The sequence below is a fragment of the Anolis sagrei genome, chromosome 2, assembly GCF_037176765.1.
Source record: "Anolis sagrei isolate rAnoSag1 chromosome 2, rAnoSag1.mat, whole genome shotgun sequence".
In the NCBI taxonomy this organism is placed as follows: Eukaryota; Metazoa; Chordata; class Lepidosauria; order Squamata; family Dactyloidae; genus Anolis; species Anolis sagrei.
This window is the reverse complement of record NC_090022.1, coordinates 37,815,929-37,836,388: the sequence shown is the minus strand read 5'-3', so window position 1 is coordinate 37,836,388 and position 20,460 is coordinate 37,815,929. Positions and strand designations below refer to the sequence as shown.

The window sequence follows — 20,460 nt, the reverse complement described above, 5'->3', positions numbered from 1 at the left end:
TATGTCTGGATTTAAGTCGTTGACGTGCTGGCTGATACCCAAACGGGATGAGCTGGAGATGTCTCTGCCTTGGTCCTTTCACTATTGGCTGCCACTTCCCGGCGGATGTCAGGTGGAGCTTCTTGATGTTGAAGCCCATTCTAAGGGTGGCGATGGGAGCCCGGAAGTGGCAGTTGCAGTCTCAGTCCTTCCGGGCTCTGCCTCTACAGCCTCAGAATGGCGCCCCCGGCCGGCGACGGGCTTCCTGCCGCGCGGTGCATTGTGGGACAGGAGAGGTCCTTCGAGAGCGGCGGCGGCGGCGATGATGGCGGAGAGCGAGGAGCCGTAAGTCGCTTGGCGGGCGCTGCTGCCGCCGTTGTCGTCGCTCTCGGTTGCGGGTGGGGTGCGGGTGGGGCTCCCCCTCCGCCTGCGTTGGCCGGAGCGGGAGCCGGGGACTGACCCTTCTTTTATTCTCTCTCCCCTTATTATAGGGAGAAGAAAAGAAGGAGGCTAGAGGAGCGGCGGCGGCAGAGAGAGATGGGGTCAGTGCGGGCACAGGGAAGGGAAGGAAGGAAGGAAGGGAAAGGGGCTGGGCCAACTTGGGCCCTCCAGGTGTTTTGGGCTTCAACTCCCACCATTCCTAGCTGCCTCAGGCCCCTTCCTTTTCCCTCTCAGCCGCGGCTGAGAGGGAAAAGGAAAGGGCCTGAGGCAGCTAGGAATGGTGGGAGTTGAAGCCCAAAACACCTGGAGGGCCCAAGTTGCCCCATGCCTAAAACTAATCAAGGCTACACACACACACCCTGTGTGATAACTGCACTAAAGGATTCATACTTTAAAGTAATTTATAGAAAAAAACAGGTCACCACACAATAAACTAGTCAGCTACAGTTTCCCAGGTTCTAGATCAAACCCGTGCAAACTTCAGCCCTCCAGGTGTTTTGGACTTCTACTCCCACAATTCCTAACAGTCTCAGGCCTCTTCTCCCCCCCCCCTTAGAATCATAGAGTTGGAAGAGACCTCATGGGCCATCCAGTCCAACCCCCTGCCAAGAAGCAGGAATATTGCATTCAAAGCACCCCTGACAGATGGCCATCCAGCCTCTGTTTAAAAGCCTCCAAAGAAGGAGCCTCCACCACACTCTGGGGCAGAGAGTTCCACTGCTGAATGGCTCTCACAGTCAGGAAGTTCTTCCTCATGTCTCCTTTCTTGTAGTTTGAAGCCATTGTTCCACGTCCTAGTCTCCAGGGTGGCAGAAAACAAGCTTGCTCCCTCCTCCCTGTGGCTTCCTCTCACATATTTATACATGGCTATCATGTCTCCTCTCAGCCTTCTCTTCTTCAGGCTAAACATACCCAGCTCTTTAAGGCTCTCTTCATAGGGCTTGTTCTCCAGATCCTTGATCATTTTAGTCACCCTCTTCTGGACACATTCCAGCTTGTCAACATCTCTCTTCAATTGTGGTGCCCAGAAATTGGACACAATATTCCAGGTGTGGTCTAACCAAGGCGGAATAGAGGGGTAGCATGACTTCCCTAGATCTAGATACTATGCTCCTATTGATGCAGGCCAAAATCCCATTGGCTTTTTTTGCTGCCACATCACATTGTTGGCTCATGGCCCTTAGCTGCATAAGCTTGCAGGTAAAAAGGCCAATGTGCTTTTGATATGCATCAAAAGGAGTGAAGTATCTAGAATAGGAAAGTCATAGTTCCTCTCAATTTGGCTTTGGTTAGATCAGGCCTGGGCAAACCTCCCTCCCTCTCTCTCTCCCCCTCTCTCTCCCTCTACACACACACATCCACACCATAAGCAATAACCACCCTGAACGAGGGTTGAATGAAAAGTAATGCGTCCACCTTTGTAACTCCTCAACAGATGGCAGTACTGGTATGTGGCAGGTACTGGCTTGTTCAGTAGACTCTCCTGTACAGTTCCATTTTGGCGGGAAGCCTTAGCATTGAATGGTCGTGTTGTTAAAGTGCAAAGTATGGAACCTTGCGCAGACGGTCGGTCAATGCGACTTAAGCAACGTGCAGTCATTGAATTCTTGACAGTACTTCCATTTGTTGAGTTACGAAGGTGGAGGCATTACTTTTCATTCAATCCTCGTAGAATAATAGAGTTGGAAGAGATCTCGTGGGCCATCTAGTCCAACTCCCTGCCATGAAGGAAAAGCACAGTTAAAGTATCCCTGACAGATGGCCATCCAGCCTCTGTTTAAAAGCCTCCAAGGAAGAAGCTTCCAACACACTCTGAGGCAGAGATCTTCACTGTTGGACAACTCTCACAGTCAGGAAAGAAAGGGCTTGAGGCTGTTAAGAATTGTGGGAGTTGAAGTCCAAAACACCCGGAGGGCTCAAGTTTGCCCATGTCTGAGTTAGATCAATCAAAGCTATACAAACATACACACACACCCCGTGTGATAAATGTGCTGAAGGATTCATACTTTAAAGTAAGCTACAGGAAAACCAATTCCAAAAGAAGACCACCAGCACAATAAACCAATCAGCTACAGTTTCCCAGGTTCTAGATCAGGCTGGGCAAACTTCAGCCCTCTAGGTGTTTTGGACCTCAACTCCTGCAATTTCTAACAGCCTAGCAACATAATTAAGACACACAAATAAAAACATAAAACCGTTAAAATACATATCCTAAAAATGCACAGGACAAAGATTAAAGCACCAAGACTAATACATTGTGAAGTTAAAATTCACAGTTCAGAATTGATCACGTAGGCTTGCCAGAGAGATAGGTCTTCAATAATAATAATAATAATAATAACAATAACAACAACAGACAAAGGGGAAACATTCAGTGCTATGACACAACCATAAATACAGATACAAATGCAGTAATAACCCGACCAAAGCCAGCTAAGAAGAGAAAGGGGGCTGAGGAAGATACTTTAAAAACACCTGTCTCCTGGCTGTTGCTTATTATTTTTGTTGTGGTTTTATATTGTATTTAATGTTTTTATGTGCATTTTGATATTATGCATATTATTTGTTGCCTGTAAACTGCCTTGAGTCGCCGAAAGGCTGAGAAAGGTAGTATACAAATACAGTAAGTAAATAAATAAATAAATAAGCCAATATCAAATTAAAACTTATAGCCTCAAATTAAATGGTGACATGGCCTATCAAATAGCTTATATCAACATAAAAATATCAACATAGACCTCAATTTACAGAAACACCAAACATTCATTGTTTCTTAAATTCCTAACAAGCCAGTAGTGGAAGTTGTAGGAGTTGAGCATCTTATCTCCAGGATGTTTTGGAGCATAGCCCTGACATAGCAGAGACCATTTGCAATTCTGGCTTGCATTTATTGGAACTGGAGGGATCCTGTTGTAATTAGTGTCTTGGGTAGGAACTGAATTGTCATGTTGCAGTGATTTGAAAGACAACACCAGTGCATGTGTTCAGGTAAAAATAACATTAAAACATGCACAGGAAGTATTAATTGTCTTTATCTAGAACTTTAAATTATTGGCCCAAGCAGCCATGTAAATATAAATGGGTAAATACTTCACATTCAGCAGAGCCAACAATATGTATATTTGATCTTGTTAAGAAAAAAAGTAAAAGAACAGTAGCATTGAGAGTTGTGGCCAATAAATGCCAAAGATGTTCAACGATGAATTCAACGAGTTGCAGGTTTTTCGGGAAACCTACAACAATCCATTGATTCTGGCCATTAAAGCCTTCGACAATACAGTGAATTCAACCCTTCATCCTATGGTTGTCATATTTTGAATTGTGAGTCCAGAACACCTGGAGGACCGAAGTTTGCCCGTGCCTGTCCTAGATGAATGGCAAAATTACAGCTCTGATTGAATAATAACAATAATTCAGGGAGCATGGTTCCACAATGAGAGGGAAACCCTCCTTTTCGAAAGGGTTTTGTCTGTACGATTTCTTGACCATTGCGTGGCAGAGGGCCTTGTGATTTCTTCCAAATTCCTAATAATAATAATAATAATAATAATAATAATTTGTTACCCGCCTCATCTCAGCTTGGGTTATGACATAATTAAAACACAAGCAGATAAAAACACAATACCTATTAAATACATATAGTAAAATGCATAGGACAAAGATTAAAGCACCAGTACCAATATATTGTAAAGTTAAAATTCACAGTTTAAAATTGACTGTGTAGGCCTGCTAGAAGATATAGGTTGAATTCTGACAGCTGATCTAGCTGTTGAAATTCTTAAAACAAGTCATTCCACGGTCTAGGGGCAACTGATGAAAAGGTCCTCTGGGTGACAGTTGCCTGTCAGGTTTTGGCTGGTTGGAGTAAGTGTCATCCAGAGGACCTAAGTGTCCTATAGGGTGGATTGTACAGAAGAAGGCAACCCTGTAGGTAACCTGGACCCAAACCATGTAGGGTTTTAAAGGTCAAAACCAACACTTTGTACTTTACCTGGAAACTAATTGACAACCAGTGAAGTGACCATAATATAGTCATAATACACTCACTCCTAGATTTTCTTCTAACCCAGGGTTTCTCAAACTGTGCTCCTCCATGTGTTTTGGACGTCAGCTCCCAGAAATCCCAGCCAGCTATTAGGAATTGTGGGAGTTGAAGTCCTAAACATTTGGAGGATCACAATTTGAGAAACTCTGTGCCAACTAACTTGGTTGCCATGTTGGAATTTCCAGTCTTGGTACAGAGATCACCCAGTGTAAAGCACATTGTAGAAGTCCAACCTTGAGCTTACCAGGGCATGCACTGATCTAAGGCACTGCAATTTCAATAGCTATCACTAAAGGGCACAAGTGTATTTATTTAAAAAGTAGGCTAGGTTTATTTAGACACGATCCATGTCACGTCAAACGTGTCCTCCATATTAGCATGATCTACTAGCTCGCCATTCTATAGTCCACTCATTATAGACAGGAACCAGGAAGTGAAGTATACAGGATGTGTTCTCAAAAACTTATAATCAAGGGGCAAAATTCTGCTATAATATAAGACTTAATACAACCTCATTTACATCCATTCAGGAAGAAAAAGTTTTACCACTTATATTCTATCAGAGAGAAAGAACCATGAGGAAGGGAAGATGGTGGTTCCCACTTAAGGCCTGCGCTTAGGACGATTCTGGTTTTGGAACTTCAGAAACATTTCTAAAGTCTGTTTCAGCCATCAGTGCAACGTTCTATTGGGTGTCTCTGCACTGTGGAATTAATGCTGGAGGCCTTGTAAAACTACAGCTTGCATGATTACATAGCATTGAACCATGGCAATTAAAAGTAGTATCAGGCTGCATTAATTCTAATGATAGTTGTAATTCGGGGTGCTTTCACCTTTTTGCATACAGCGGCTGAAATTGTCTTTAAAAAAACCCCTAGAAAATCTGTATAGTTGTAAGATAAATGTTGCATTGGGTACAAAATCACATTAGGCATGTTGTACACTTATCAAGACACCACAGAATTACACCAATTACGTTCAGCCACTTTCCAGTGCAGGAATTCCCAGTTATATATAAAAAAGTTAAGATATTTGCCAGCTAATGTCTGAATATACTGTTAATGCGTAGCAACTGATAAGGCTCTGTCATGAATTTTTAATAAGGGCATTTGTCTTGCATTTAAATATTTCTTCAGAAAAATTACAATATCCCCTGATTGTAAAACCAAATACATCAATTTCTAGGTTTTTTTTTTCTGGGTTTGTCTGAAGACTTGCATTAGTTTTCTATGAACAGTATCAATGCACCTCCCCGCTTCCATTGATACCTAGAAGCATGGATAATAATGAACCCTATCTTTAGACTATATTTGGTCTGGAAGCATACCACAGAATTGCAGTGGAGGACTAGATAGGCTCACAAACACTTCCAAGGGGAATATTTGTTGGAACGTGGGGTAAGTGAAATCATGGATATTGAATCTGTAGATTTGGGGGGGGGGGGTCATACTGTATCTCCTGTGTTCAATAACCTTATCAAATTCAGTAATAAGTTAATTACTTTTTTGAACTCCCTCCAACCTTCATTGTCTGTATACTTTATATATCAAGCCAGACATAGCTGACTTCATTTTTAGAAGTACTGCTTACATCTCACTTTCTTAACTGAAAATATTCAACTCATGCACCTGAAAAAGTAGACTTACCCTATATACCATACATGGGCAAACTTTGGCCCTCCAGAAGTTGGCAGTTGAATTGTGGGACTTCAACTCCCACAATTCCTAATCGCCGGGGGGCCAAAGTTTGCCCATGCCTGCTATATACTCATGTATAAATCTAGAAATTTTAGTCAAGCCTCAAAACTTGAATTGACTTATCTAAGGGGCAGGTGTAAGTTCTTGTGTCTTAACTCTTACTAAAAAAAAAGTACAATCTCTGAGCAAAGTGGCAAAAGGCAGGAGCTACGTCTGTCCTGGGAGAACCTAAAAGAAGCATTAACTCCCTTTATTTCCTCCTCTGGCCTTTTTGAATGTTTAGATGAGGAAACGGCAGCACTAACATTTTCCCCTCTCCACAGAATAACCTCAAGGTATCCATGGCTCATATCAAAATGCATAAATTTGCCCTCAAAATCTTATATGTGGCTTATATATGACATTGACCTATATATGAGTATATACAATAGTCTTATGAAAGCTTACACTACCAACTTCTTTCTCTCTGTTAGTGGCAATAATGCGCTCTGTAGGAAACAGTTCCCCAGACTATTTATCTGAGGAACACAAATCTGAAGCTTCAGGATGTCATTATCCAAAGGCAGTTACTATATTCTTTCACTTTCTAAGACTGTCTTGGTAACTTATCCCATATACTGATGTTTAAGAATAGAAAATAGATTCTTCATCTGCTAAAGTGCTTTAATGTTAATTAAATGCCTTATCATAATAGCGCAGCCCCCCAAAATTCATGTATTCCTTGTAAATATAATAAAATAGATGAATAAAATATTTTTCATCACGGTTTGTGTGAGAAATACGCCAACAGTGTAAAATGGAAATCTTTTAGGTTTGTAGAGACACTGTTCTTGTGCATGTGTTTCTTTTCTTACTGGTTTTTTGCAGCTGAATTTCTGTGTTCTGTGCAGAATGGCTGTTGATGGTGGGTGTGGGGACAATGGAGACTGGGATGGTCGCTGGAACCATGTAAAGAAGTTCCTCGAGCGATCTGGACCATTCACACACCCTGATTTCGAGCCAGGCACTCAAGTGAGAAATCGTTATTTTCAATACAAATGTCTCTAGTATTGTGTTGTCAGTGTTGTGTACATATCTGTTTGTCTGCATTCATTGATGACCAAGGCTCTATCTCTGAAATTAACAAAATATTTTTGTTCGTGACTGACCAGTGTTCTTGCGCATTGAAGGATAGCTTAAAGTATAGCTGTGGATACTGGGAGCCTCTTGAATTTTTCATGTATGCGGGAGAGAATTATGATAATTAGCTAAACTGTGAAACAATAAACATGAAACAGTGTGTAAACTAGCAATATGATGTCAAACTGCTTATTTGTCTTTGTGTTATACGTAATATTTGTTAATACCCAAGTAGATTGAAGATAGATAGAGTGATAGAGCCCAAGGTTGCAATATATGTAATGGTAAACTGGGTTTACGGGTTTCTTTGGGATTGGTATCTCTCAACATACTCCCCATATGCATACCAGTTGTTCCTACTTATGTGGCCATATTATTCTTTTCATCTGTCCTTTTAATTTGGGTTAACATTAAATTTAAAAAAGATGTTACTTCATTAAAAGGAAGAATTATTGACTGTAAATGTATGCCTGTGTACCTGGTTATAAACCTTTTACCCAATAGATCTTTCCATTGAATAGATACTGTATGTTCACATGTACATTCATTCAGGAATTGGTATCATAGTGCCCTCAGAATAGTTTATATTATACTGAAAAGGATTAGAAGGACCCCGGTTCCCTTTATTCTGTAGAAGTGGCAGGTCAACAGTGTACCTATGTAGATTCTCAATGCATGAAATAGTAGATTAAGAAGTCAAGCTAACAGTAATGCATGTTAAATTTTGAATATATTTTGTTTAGTTTGTCCTTATTAATGTTTGTTTTATATACATTTGATATTTTAAAAAATCAAATTATTACTCGACAGTAAAGATTTAATCTGTACTGATTAAAAAAGACTCGTTCACAGTGAATTCTTTTGATTTTGACTTTTTAAAAATACTATAATGTTATGCAGTAAGTTTGTGCCACTGTCTTAATTAGAATCTATTTCCCTGTTTTCAACAAACTGTTTGTCTTGGTTCCTTACAGCCCCTTGACTTTCTGTTAAACACGTGTAAAGTTCTAGTTATTGGAGCAGGAGGATTAGGATGTGAACTTCTGAAAAATCTGGTAACAGTTTCATTTTTATTTGTTGAAAGCCTGCACTATTTACATAGCAGATGTTTATTTTGCATGCTTTTTTTCCATGCATATGAAATTATCCAGACTTACGGGTTTGATACTCTCTTCCAGTATAAGGTATATTAATAATTTGCTTCAGCAACTGAAGATGGCATATACCAATGGAAACCAGTGCAATCTTGTAATGAACAAAGGGTGTACTTCACATATAGTTGGTTATGCAGTCTTTCCCAATCTAAAAAAGCATACAAAAATCCCAGCATTCTGTGCATAGTAGTCCCAGTACCTTCAGAATACTAGGATCTTTTACAAAGTGATTCTTACATGTGAAACTATATTTGAATTATATAAAGAAAGCTTGTGCGAAAATAAAATCAAAGCAATGCCCTTACTGACAGTAGTGTCTTACTGTCCTCTGGAGTGTCATTTCTGGGCCTTTGTAATGCCTTGTATAAGATAAACTCATGGTTTGTTCAAACAAGGCACCTTTGGATCTATGCTATTGAAAATGGCTCTTGGGTACATCTACACTATAGAATTAATGGTGTTTTTCATTTAGTGTCTTCTCACTACTTCCAAAATTGATGTTGTGATGTATATATTTCCAGTTTGTCACTGCACAAAAGTAAATGAAAGCCAGTGTGGTGTAGTGATTTGAGCGATTGAAATGTGTTATCATATGTCCATCAATACACTATCTTTAAAAAAACCTAACATCTCAAGCCAGGCAGCACCCCAACCACTGCGATTCTGAGGCCCAGCAGATTAGGGAAATGTGTGATTTATGGCTGGGTGAAACTATTGACTTTTGAACACCTTTTGTGTAAAGGAGTTGGGCTCTTAAAGATTCATGTACCGTGTGGAATTAATGCAGTTTGACACCACTTTAACTGCCAAGTCACAATGCTTTGGAATTCTTGGGGTTGTAGATTTACATGATCTTTAGCTTTCTCTGCCAAAGTGTGGTGTTCCCTCAACAAACTATAATTCTCAACACTCCAGAGTCTTGAGCTATGGCAGTTGAAGTGGTGTCAAACTGCATAAATTCTTCATAGTAAATCCACCCTAAGAAAACAGTTTCAATATTCAATTGTAAGTTTCATATTAAGAGGGAAACCACACATTTTAAATGACTTCATTGACCCTCTCTCATGTATAGTAGAAACTGGAACAATGCAATTTGAAATGTCAGAGTTATTAATAATTCTTTACCTGGATTGGGAGCCTTTGGTTTTCTTTGAGCATATACTCATAGAAAACGAGTACTGGGAAGACATATGATCTCAGTTAAAAATGGCAGAACTCCAAGTTACATTCTATAAGCATTTTATAAAGTCTGCCAGAGTACTATCTTTAAAAGCATTCCTTATGTAACAGGAATGTTAGCATTCTGTGTTTGAGTTTGGGGCTGATGCATCAGTAGGATAATGTTGTAAATAAAGTATAGAGCAGGGATCTCCAAAGTTTTTGAATCAATGGGCGTAGCTCAGTGGTTCTCAACCTGTGGGTCCCCCGATGTTTTGGCCATCAACTTCCAGAAATCCTAACAGCTGGTAAACTGGCTGGGATTTCTGGGAGTTGTAGGCAAAAACACCTGGGGACCCACAGGCTGAGAACCACTGGCATAGCTGAAATGTTGAGAAAATATCATTGCCAAAGAAGAGGGTTCTAATTCTTAAATTTTTGCTGTGGTGGGTGCAGCGAATTCAGTATCTCCCAGAAGGAAACCAATTAGGTTAAAACACATCTTGTTTGAAAAGCAGAGTACAATGAGTGAGTGACCTGGTGTTCTTAAACGCAAAATGTCATTCCTACACCCATTTGCTGCCACCGGCCATCTTCTTTGAATCCCACAAGGGATCCAAAGGCATTTGACAAAAGGAGAATGAAGATAGCAGGTGGCTGCAAACCAAGTCCTTTGCTTGCCAGGCCATCAGGCTGTTAAAAGAAAGGAGGAGCAGATGAGTGCCACAATGTAGTGTTTACCAGGAGGTTTTTTTTTCAAATGCTAAATCTTTGACAAGTATTCGTTTTCCCAGAAATATTAACGAATGAAAAGCTTCTGATTTGTTTTTTGTAACCCTGATTTCTTCATCTGTGCAGGCTTTGTCTGGTTTTCGACAAATTCATGTCATTGATATGGACACCATTGATGTATCTAATTTGAATAGACAGTTTTTGTTTCGGTAAGTCACACTTCTAAATTGTCTGTTTGCCCATGAAGTGTGAAATGCAGCTGTCATCTGCAAACCCCCCTATTCATTTCAATAAGACTTATGATGGTCTCATGTCAAAGAACTAAGTAAGGCCAATCCTGCTTAGCTTCCAAGACCAAATGAGATCTGATGCCTTTACTATACATTGTAGAGACTCATTGAAATAAATGATATTTTGATGTCAACAGATATGGTTTAAATATGATTAAATCTGGCTTCACTTTCTTGTGTTTGTAAAGAGTAGATATAAAGAATAGTTTAAAATAGTTTAAAACAATGATATTATAAATACAATATGGTACTATTCTTGACTGAAATGGATTCAAGGATAGTGTGATCTCTGACAGGATCACTAATAGGCAGCCTTTCCTGTTTATAACTAGTAATCTCCTCTGGACCTTTGTATATAATGCAACAGGCAAATAGATTTTGGTTTTTAATATGTTTTTGATTTTACAGACCTAAGGATGTTGGACGGCCTAAAGCAGAAGTTGCTGCTGAATTTTTAAATAACCGAATTCCCAATTGTGCTGTTGTTCCGTATCCTTTTATGAAAACTTGATGACATGGATGTATTCTTCATATGTTCAGTCCCCCATGTTTCCTGGTGTTTTGTTTGGCTTGTTTTATTGCATGACAAAATGATAATTTACATTTTCAAAGGGTACATTTTTCTAAACCGATTTTTAGACTTTTTGCTCTAAGTTTGAATATTGTTCCATTTTAAGGCTCCAGAGAGTTCAGAATGAGTTATATTACAAAGTCTTGAGCCAGCATCCTGTTTTCCACAGTGCTTCACCATGTTTGATAGGAATCCACTACTAATAGATGAGGTCAATAGTTTTCCTCCACTGTTTTCCCCAAGCAATATTAGATAAGGATAGTCTGAAATATAGTCATGTTACTATGAGTCTAACATTGTTTTAATAACTTTTGAATGTTTTGAAGGGGATTGCTTTAGAGCCATTTTAAAACATTCTTTTTTTAGGCTTGGATTTTGCGTATGACTTGTATACTCAATCAGGTTCTATTTATGTCCTAAACAAGTAATAAACTTAAGAAAATTCCTTTACTATAACTTGCTTTCAGACATTACAAAAAGATTCAGGACCTGGATGAATCTTTTTATAGACGTAAGTTGTGAGAAAAAATGTTTGTTTTTTCAAACTAATTGAGAAGTTGTGACTAAAACAATTTGTTCTCTAGAGCAGGGCTTCTTAAACTGTGACTCCCACTCCCAAATGGGATTCCCTTAGCTCAATGCTGGGGTTGCGAAAAATTTGGCAACAGTAAAAGTTTTCTGAGCGCCACCCATTTACACAAATCTATTAGCAACAGTATGCAATGTCTAGAGTGCATTCTGCAGAAAAGTCTTCATTTGTGCTTCATAAAATGGCCTGTTTAGCAAGTCTTGAAAATGTTGATGTATTGCCAGTAAAAGTTTGGATTTTTATACCTATTTTATATTTATATATCTATATATCCGAGGTCATGAATAAATTTTTCAAGTGGAAAAGGGTCGTGAGTAGAAAAGGTTTAAGAAGCCCTGTTCAAAATTACTACAACTTTCCTAAATTCTAGCCAGCATAGCCAATGGTGAGGGATTATGAAAAATGTAGTGGCAAAAGTTCTGGAGAGGCACGTGTTGGCTTTATCTACTGAAAAAGTAATATAATATTATGAACAGAACTCTCCGTTTATAAAGTGTAGTTTCTTTATAAAACCAGCAGGACAATAGCCTAACAACATTGGATGGTGGCGTAAGTATTATATCAATATAACAACATTCATATCTTTTCTTTTAGAATTTCATATCATTGTATGTGGCTTGGATTCAATAATTGCAAGAAGATGGATAAATGGCATGCTGGTAAATATTTGTGATAATTAAATAGTAAAGTTACTCAGTATTCGCAAAATATGAGATTTCCACTTTATTATTAACTAATCAGGATATGAAATACCATCTATATATTTTTCACAGCATATGTGATTTGCCTTGGGTCAAGAGGAGAAAAGAAAGTGGATAGTTGGGGTTTTTCAGATGTTTTTCTACATTCCTCCCTTTCTTTCACAACCTTTCAGAAGCTGTAGGCAAAAGTTTATAATATCTCAATTAAAATTTTGTTAAGAGTATTGGAGGCTGGACTTCCATGTGGATTACTACCCTGTTTCCCCAAAAATTAGACCTACCCTGAAAATAAGCCCTAGCACAATTTTTGAGGATGCTCAAAATATAAGCCCTACTTCAAAAATAAGTCTAGTTACAATTAAACAAAATATATATATGGTAGATCTCCACTACGTATATCTGCCATATACTCTACAGCCACAATAAATTCCTTTACCAATTTGGTATACAAAAGGGCAACTTCTGCAACAGAATTAAGCATAGTTATTGCTACAGTTATTTCAGACAATTGAAACAAGGCCTGAACATTCAGTACAGGTTGTCCCTGGGTTACAATAGGTTCTGTAGGTTTTGTTGAAGCTCTTTCATGGCCAGAATCAATGGGTTGTTGTAGGTTTTTCAGGCTGTATGGCCATGTTCTAGAAGCATTCTCTCCTGATGTTTCGCCTGCATCTGTGGCAAACATCCTCAGAGGTTGTGAGGTTTGTTGGAAACTAGGAAAATTGTGTGTGTGTGTGTGTCTCAAACCTCACAACCTCTGATTTTTCCTTCCTAGGGATAGATTACTCTCACTTCCTGTTGTCTCACCCGTTTGTAATATTTGTAAATTGTATGTTTGTCATGCAGAGTCTGCCTGTATAGAAATTAAGACAAGGAGCTAAGTGGAGGAGTGATCCTAATGTAGTAAATTCTACTTTCCTCTGTAGATTTCACTTTTAAACTATGAAGATGGGGTGTTGGATCCGAGTTCCATTATACCGCTGATTGATGGTGGAACAGAAGGCTTTAAAGGAAATGCTCGTGTGATTATTCCTGGGATGACAGCTTGTATTGAGTGTACACTTGAGCTTTATCCACCACAGGTAGCTAAAAAGAATTGAGCTGACACTGGTGGGTTTCTCCTCTGTTCAAAGGCATGATAAATCATTTCAGAATTTCTCTCCATCAGGTCAATTTTCCCATGTGTACAATTGCTTCAATGCCTCGATTACCAGAACACTGTATTGAGTATGTCAGGATATTGCAGTGGCCCAAGGATCAACCTTTTGGAGGTAATCGTAAATTCTTTACATTTCAATCAAAATATAAATTTGAATAATGTAAAACCTTGTCCTGTGCATTTTACTTGCCTTGCATGATGTTACCTAAATGTAATTAATAGAACTCCATCATCATGTTGTGATGTCCTGATTCTCTAAATAGTGTTTGTAGCAGAAATTGCAGTTCTTACTAAACCATGCCTTTAAGTCCCATTTTGCTAGAAAAGTGAGATATACATTCAATCAAATACATAAATAATTATCCTGTAAATGTTATCTTGTTAGACTCCAAGGATATGTGATTTATGAACCATGATAAATTACAGGTGTAAAGGACTAATATTAGCTATACCTTTTCTTGCAGAAGGTGTTTCTCTGGATGGAGATGACCCAGAACACATTCAGTGGATTTTTGAAAAGTCATTAGAAAGAGCATCACAGTTTAATATCAAAGGTGTAACTTATAGGCTCACACAAGGTAAAATTCATGAACAGCTGTCCATTCAAATCATATAATTGTCCTCTGAAAAACTGGTGGCAAACAAATTAAGCTTTTAGTTTCCGCACTTGACATAAGAGCTGTGCCTGATCTAACCAGAGTTTTATCTATCTCAAGATGCTTCTGGTCGCTTCTGGTGAAGAGCAAACCACAGACCATCTATTACAATGCAATCTGAGCCCTGCCCCATACACAATGGAGGACCTTCTTATAGCAGCACCAGAGGCACTCCAAGTGGCCAGCTTCTGGTCAAAGGACTTTTAATATAATGCCAAGTTTTCAAAATTTGTGGGGGGTTTTTTAATACATTACAACTGTACCCTTGGTTCGCTCCTGATATGATAAATAAATAAATAACTACCTCTAGATGCTGTTGATATTACATCTGTGGATTTTGATTAAGTCTTTACAGCTATCTTTCCAGTTATTGTTAAATATACATAGCAATAGTGTAATGGTGAGTGGCATTTTTTGTCTCAATGCAGGGGTTGTAAAGCGAATCATTCCAGCAGTAGCTTCTACAAATGCTGTGATTGCAGGTACAGTAATGCTCTGAGTTATGGTTCTAGTTACATGTTTAACAATTGAGCTAGAGATCCTTGCTTTAAAAGGGTGGTGCTTTTATGTTTGACTTGAATATGTGTGTGTATATAAGAGAAAATGAGTTACAAAACACTGTTGATGCACCTATGCTTAGACAACACATATAGGATCTGAGCTTTCAGTTGTAGTCTTATGCAGATTTCATCAGAAGTAAATCACACTGACATTAATGGAATTTATTTCTGAAGAAACAATGTTAAAAATAGCCTGCTAGAATGGAAATGCTACAGCTAGGATGGTAATATCCCAAGTGTTTAGCTTTAGGCCTAAATCCAGTTGTTAGTTCCAGGTATACTAAACCCATTAAATCAGTAAAATTACGGTTGAGTGGTTAAGTTACCAAAAGATTGCCAGAAAATTACCAGACAAAGAGATTCGGAGAATCTCTTCTATTTGAGACTTCACCATTTAGGCCTCAGAAAAGCACACGTAAATTGATAGTTTAGGCAAGCTAGATTCCATCAGCACAGGGATTCAGATTCTGCTGACATCTAATTCAATATCTGATACAGAGTAAGTTTCTAAGATAATGGTTTAAAGTGAAATCCAGGTTTCATGCATAGCAGCATTTGCTGATATCCAAGCTTTAGGCATCTTGAAATGTTCATTGTGCATGTTTCTGTAAATCTGATACCTGATTATCACCTTCCCTTCTTTAATGTTTAAATAGTTCTGGTCTTTCACCTCTCTCTTTTTCCATGTAGCTATATGTGCCACAGAAGTCTTTAAAATAGCCACAAGGTAATTTGCTTTCTAATTAAATACTTTTGCAAATTTGTTTCTTATAAAGGCTAAGAGGTTGTTTTTCCCCCCCATTTCAGTGCTTATATGCCTCTGAACAACTATTTGGTGTTTAATGACGTAGATGGTCTCTATACATACACTTTTGAAGCTGAGAAGAAGGTTAGTGGTGCTGCGAAAAAAAATCTTATTTGTTCTTGACATTCCTTGGACTTTTCCCCAAAAATTAAAGAAGAAAAACTGAAATGCATTGTGGTGGTTTTTTGATGGGAACCGCAATTGTTAAAAATAATTATTACAAGTATATTCAGTTCTTGCTCAAACATGGGTGAGGCTTTGAAAGTAAACCATATGTGGGGCATTTTCACTTTAGACTTCCAATGTATTTATTTATTTCTTATTCAGATATAAAAAGAAGAATATTTGTTTTCATAATGAAAACCTACTGTGAACAAAACTCAGAGAATGGATGAATTATTTCAGACAGCCTATGTGGCACTTCATGCCAAATTGTCTTGCTAGACTTTTCAGTTAGTTGTTCTCATAAGTCTTTTATGTCATAGAGATTCAAGTAGCAACTGTCAGACTTTCTTTTACTTTAAATAATGATTGCTTATGTAACACACATCTCACATCAACTATTCACTCTGTGTGTGTGTGTGTGTGTGTTTTATCACCCCAAATCTGAGACTCTAGGCCATGCCTTTTTTCTCAAAAAAATTGCACATGTTGCCAATTTATTTCATATGTAGTAGGTAATCTTTGAACTTCAAAAGCAATCTCTTTCCCACCTTGTTGACAAAGTTAAAATCTAGAATATGTCCTTGTTAGTTTAACTCAAAAAGTCGTGAGGTACATTTTTAAAGATGTAGCTGTCTGGGTTTTTTTTATTTCATTTCTTGGCATGGCATTGTGAAAAGGTGAACAAAACACAAGATAAGATCTTCATTTGCAGAAATTTCTTTTGGATATTTCATGTGGTTTTTTGGGGGGGAGGGGTGTATGGGCTAATTAGAATTATACTGCTTAAATAACAAAGTTGCTGATTACTCCATTTGCAACTTCACAGGAGAATTGTTTGGCTTGTAGTCAGCTTCCGCAAAACATAGAATTTTCTTCATCGGCCAAACTGCAGGAGGTCTTGGATTATTTGACCAACAGTTCTTCATTGTAAGTGAATTAATACACTGTTTATTTTAAAGCATTTACCAGAAATTCTAGAAAAACATTATTAGATTGTGTGATTTTAAATTATTGTTTTAAAGATTTTATTATGTTTCAATTATTGTTTTACTGCTTATGTTTTTATTATGCGTGTGTGTGTGTGTGGGGGGGGGGGGTGCCATCTAAATATGTATGCTGCCTTGAGTTCCCTACACGGTTGAGAAGGGTGGGGTGCAAATAAATAAATAACCAGATTTGATGTGATGAAACTAGAATTTTGGTTTGCAGTCTTACTAATTATTATTTTTCTTGCACAGACAAATGAAATCTCCTGCAATAACAGCCACGGTATATGGGAGAAATAAAACTCTTTATATACAGGTGATTATTTATCTGACTAGTTAGACTGTTTATTTCAGTTTAAACAAAAGTATTATAAAGTGTATGTTTTTTCTTCTCTCCATTCCAGTCAGTAGCTTCAATTGAAGAACGAACAAGGCCAAATCTTACAAAGACATTAAAAGGTAACAAGTTAAAAAATCATTCAGGGGGAGCCAGTGTGGTGGAATGGTTTGAGCATTGGACTCTTGAAACATGGTTTTGAATCTGCTTGATCATGGAGACTACTGGATGACCTTGGGCAAGCCAAATTTTGGCAGCATCAGAGAAAGGCAAAGCTTCCTCTGAATGAATTTTGCCAAAAAGACCCCAATGTTGGCTTGCCTTGTGGTCACCATTAATCAGAAATTAGGCACACAACAGTCGCCACAAACTATGTTGATTTTACAGCAATTTATATCAAAATCCACAATCTATACAGCTCCCAGAAATCATAACAGCTGGTAAAGTGGCTGGAATTTCAGGGAATTGTAGGCCAAAACACCTGGGGACCCACAGGTTGAGGACTAAGGAGATATTGTTTAGGGACAAAGAACAATAAAACACAGCAAATAAAACGTTTTAAAAGATTCTTGAAGTATATAAATGATAAAACAGCTGTGTAGAGGGAACTGATTCCTCTTTGACAAAGTCATATGGTGAATACCTTTGGAAATACACACTGTGTATTTTCACCATATCATTAAACGTATATTTAATTTACCCAGTCAGACTTAACAATATAATTAGGAAACAACAGCACAGCCATATTGTTGCATATAAAAGTGAGAGAAAGTTCATGGAATAGAGAGTTAATGCCCTTGCTTTCAGTTTTCACCTAAACAGGAGTATCAGATGTATAAGACATCACTGGCCTTGGAAAATAACAAGGTGCCCCTTCATGACCTTTGGTAGTCAAAGCAATGACCATTTTGGCTGTATGAAACTTACCAACTGAATGAAAGCCATTTTCAGTGTTATGAAAATGATATGTTAACAGTCTTTTACAGCTATTTCTTATTCATTTAAACATCTTTGACTTGATTGTGTTCGAAGGGAAGCAAGAGAATAGCTGTGTACTTAATCATATCAATGAGGATTCTGGCAGAAATGGTGGAATCCAACAAAAATACATCACCAAATCCTAGTATTTGTGACTTCCTGCTTTTGAAGAATTGCTGTGCTGGCTCCCTCCTTGCTTTGACAGCTTTCATGAAAATAGAAAACAAAGGAGGCTCTTTAATTCATTTTCTGTTCAAAGCTAGCTATTCAGTCTTCATATTAAAACTGCAGTATATAACCTAGATTGTAAAAAAGAGGCAAGTTAAAGAAAATTGTTAAAATCCAGAGATTTCTTGGGTAAAGCAAAGTAAAGGTTGTCTCCCTTATCCAAAATGCTTGAGACCAGATTTTTTTTCTTTCAGATTTTGGATTTTTGGGGATTTTGGAATACTTACTCTTGCGTATACAGTAAAAAAAAGTATAAAGGGAATGAGGGCTAGTCACACACCCAGTGCCCACTAAATTTTAAACTCAGGGACCCTTATGGAGGAAACAGAAGACATGTGTAACTGGTCCCCTTCTCCAAAGGCAGATTTCAGATTAAGGAGATCCAAATTTGTATTTATTCAGTTATTTGGATTTTAATCTGAAGCGTTAATCAACAAATTGCCCCAGTCCTTGTATACTAATACACCAGCAACTCCTCAGATAAAAACAAAATGCAAACTTTTGTGTCTTTTTACAGAACTACTATGGATCATTCTGTGCTTATAACTTTTTCTTGTTTGCAGAGCTAGGACTTGTTGATGGCCAGGAACTTGCAGTTGCAGATGTCACTACACCACAAACTGTACTCTTCAAACTTCATTTTACCACTTGATGCAAATGGAAGGGATATGAATATGCACTGAAGAAAGTTTGCACAACCTGTAAAGCTACTGTTATTGTACTACCAGGAGGAAAGACGACTTATTCCTGTTGTTGCAAGCATTGCTGGAAATTAGTTTACTCTGAGTAAATTGCTCTTACTTTAGAACTGACTTTGCAAACCAATATTTGGTTGATATCTGTATAAATCTCAGTAATGTACAGAAATTTTGATGTATAGCAGTTTTTTAAAAAAAAATGTTATTACACTTAAGTCATGACAACACTTCCTCCTGCATGTGGAAATTTCATTGTGGTCAATAGATTAGTAGTGCCTATCAATTAGAAACATGCAAATTCTCCAAATGCATACAATAAAAGAATCAAACAAAGATTTTAAAATTACATTCTAAAATCTCAAAATCTTAGTTCTGACTGCCGGATAGTAGAATAAAATAAGGGGTGTATTTCTTGCTTTATTTAATGTCTTCGATGACTTGTTATATATTAAATATTGCCAAAATGTAACTGTATTTTTTCACAATATGGAAAGATTTTACTTCTCCCTGTAGATAAAAAAAATGAAATTCCTCTGTATATTTGCAAATACTATTGTTACTGTGCATGGAGTGGCTTGCTTGTTATCCAGGACTGGTGTTTCACAGTTAGAATATTTATTAATAAAAAGTGTACAAGGATTACCTCAATCTGTTAGCATGTCAGTGATGCCTGCTAGAAGACCTGCACAGCTACACACTATACAAAGTCTGCTTCAGATGAGGCTGGCTCTATACTATAGAACTAATGAAGTGTTACCATGGCTCAGTGCTATGAAATCATAGGAATTGTAGCTTGTTGAGACAGCAGCATCTGTGGCAGAGAAGCTTAAAGACCTTGTAAAACTACATCTACCATGGAGCAGAACAGACAAATCCATATCTGTATGCTTGCCCACTGTGCCCTGCCTCATGTACAGAGGAGGAACTGTTGGAGACTACAGACAATTATTTTATTTTTATTTATTTATTTATTATTACTTCGCTTATATACCGCAATTCTCAGCCTAATGGCGACTCACTGCGGTGTACAACATAGAAAAACAGGTGCAAAATACAACATACAAAAAATAATCCACAGTACATCATTATCAAAACATCTCATAAAAAACACCAATATAACTACAAGCCATTCCGAGTCGTCTCATCGTCAAGTTCACAATCCAATACCATTTCCGTTGTTCCATTCCTATGGTCGAGTTACCCGTCATTGCACTACTATTCAAATGCCTTCTCAAACAACCAGGTCTTTAACTTCCTGCGGAACATCAACAGGGAGGGGGCTAGCCTGATGTCTACGGGATGTCTATTGTTGTTGCCCGTTTTTGGTCAAAATATATTTAGCCTTCTATTTTTATCAGTTTTATACTAATTTATGCAATGCTTTTGATACAAAATAAATAATGTCTCCATAA

General features: G+C 37.9%; 1 protein-coding gene across 4 annotated transcripts; it reads left to right on the top strand.

Moving 5' to 3' along the window:
• The first annotated feature begins 201 nt into the window (after nucleotides 1-201).
• Nucleotides 202-19,696, top strand: UBA3 (ubiquitin like modifier activating enzyme 3). 4 transcript variants are annotated; one of them, XM_067463464.1, is made up of 18 exons: nucleotides 202-324; nucleotides 471-521; nucleotides 7,030-7,173; nucleotides 8,256-8,336; nucleotides 10,452-10,534; nucleotides 11,024-11,104; nucleotides 11,654-11,697; nucleotides 12,370-12,434; nucleotides 13,403-13,558; nucleotides 13,645-13,747; nucleotides 14,100-14,213; nucleotides 14,720-14,773; nucleotides 15,542-15,578; nucleotides 15,659-15,740; nucleotides 16,648-16,748; nucleotides 17,060-17,123; nucleotides 17,212-17,266; nucleotides 18,914-19,696. In XM_067463464.1, exons 1-18 carry the CDS (start codon nucleotides 217-219, stop codon nucleotides 19,000-19,002), a joined length of 1,512 nt encoding a protein of 503 aa, XP_067319565.1. In that variant the 5' UTR covers nucleotides 202-216; the 3' UTR covers nucleotides 19,003-19,696. The 4 variants fall into 4 exon arrangements, with proteins under 4 accessions (XP_067319565.1, XP_067319566.1, XP_060622370.1 ...); XM_060766386.2 differs by having other exon boundaries at nucleotides 259-324; nucleotides 7,053-7,173; XM_067463465.1 differs by lacking the exon at nucleotides 471-521.
• The last annotated feature ends 764 nt before the right edge of the window (nucleotides 19,697-20,460 follow it).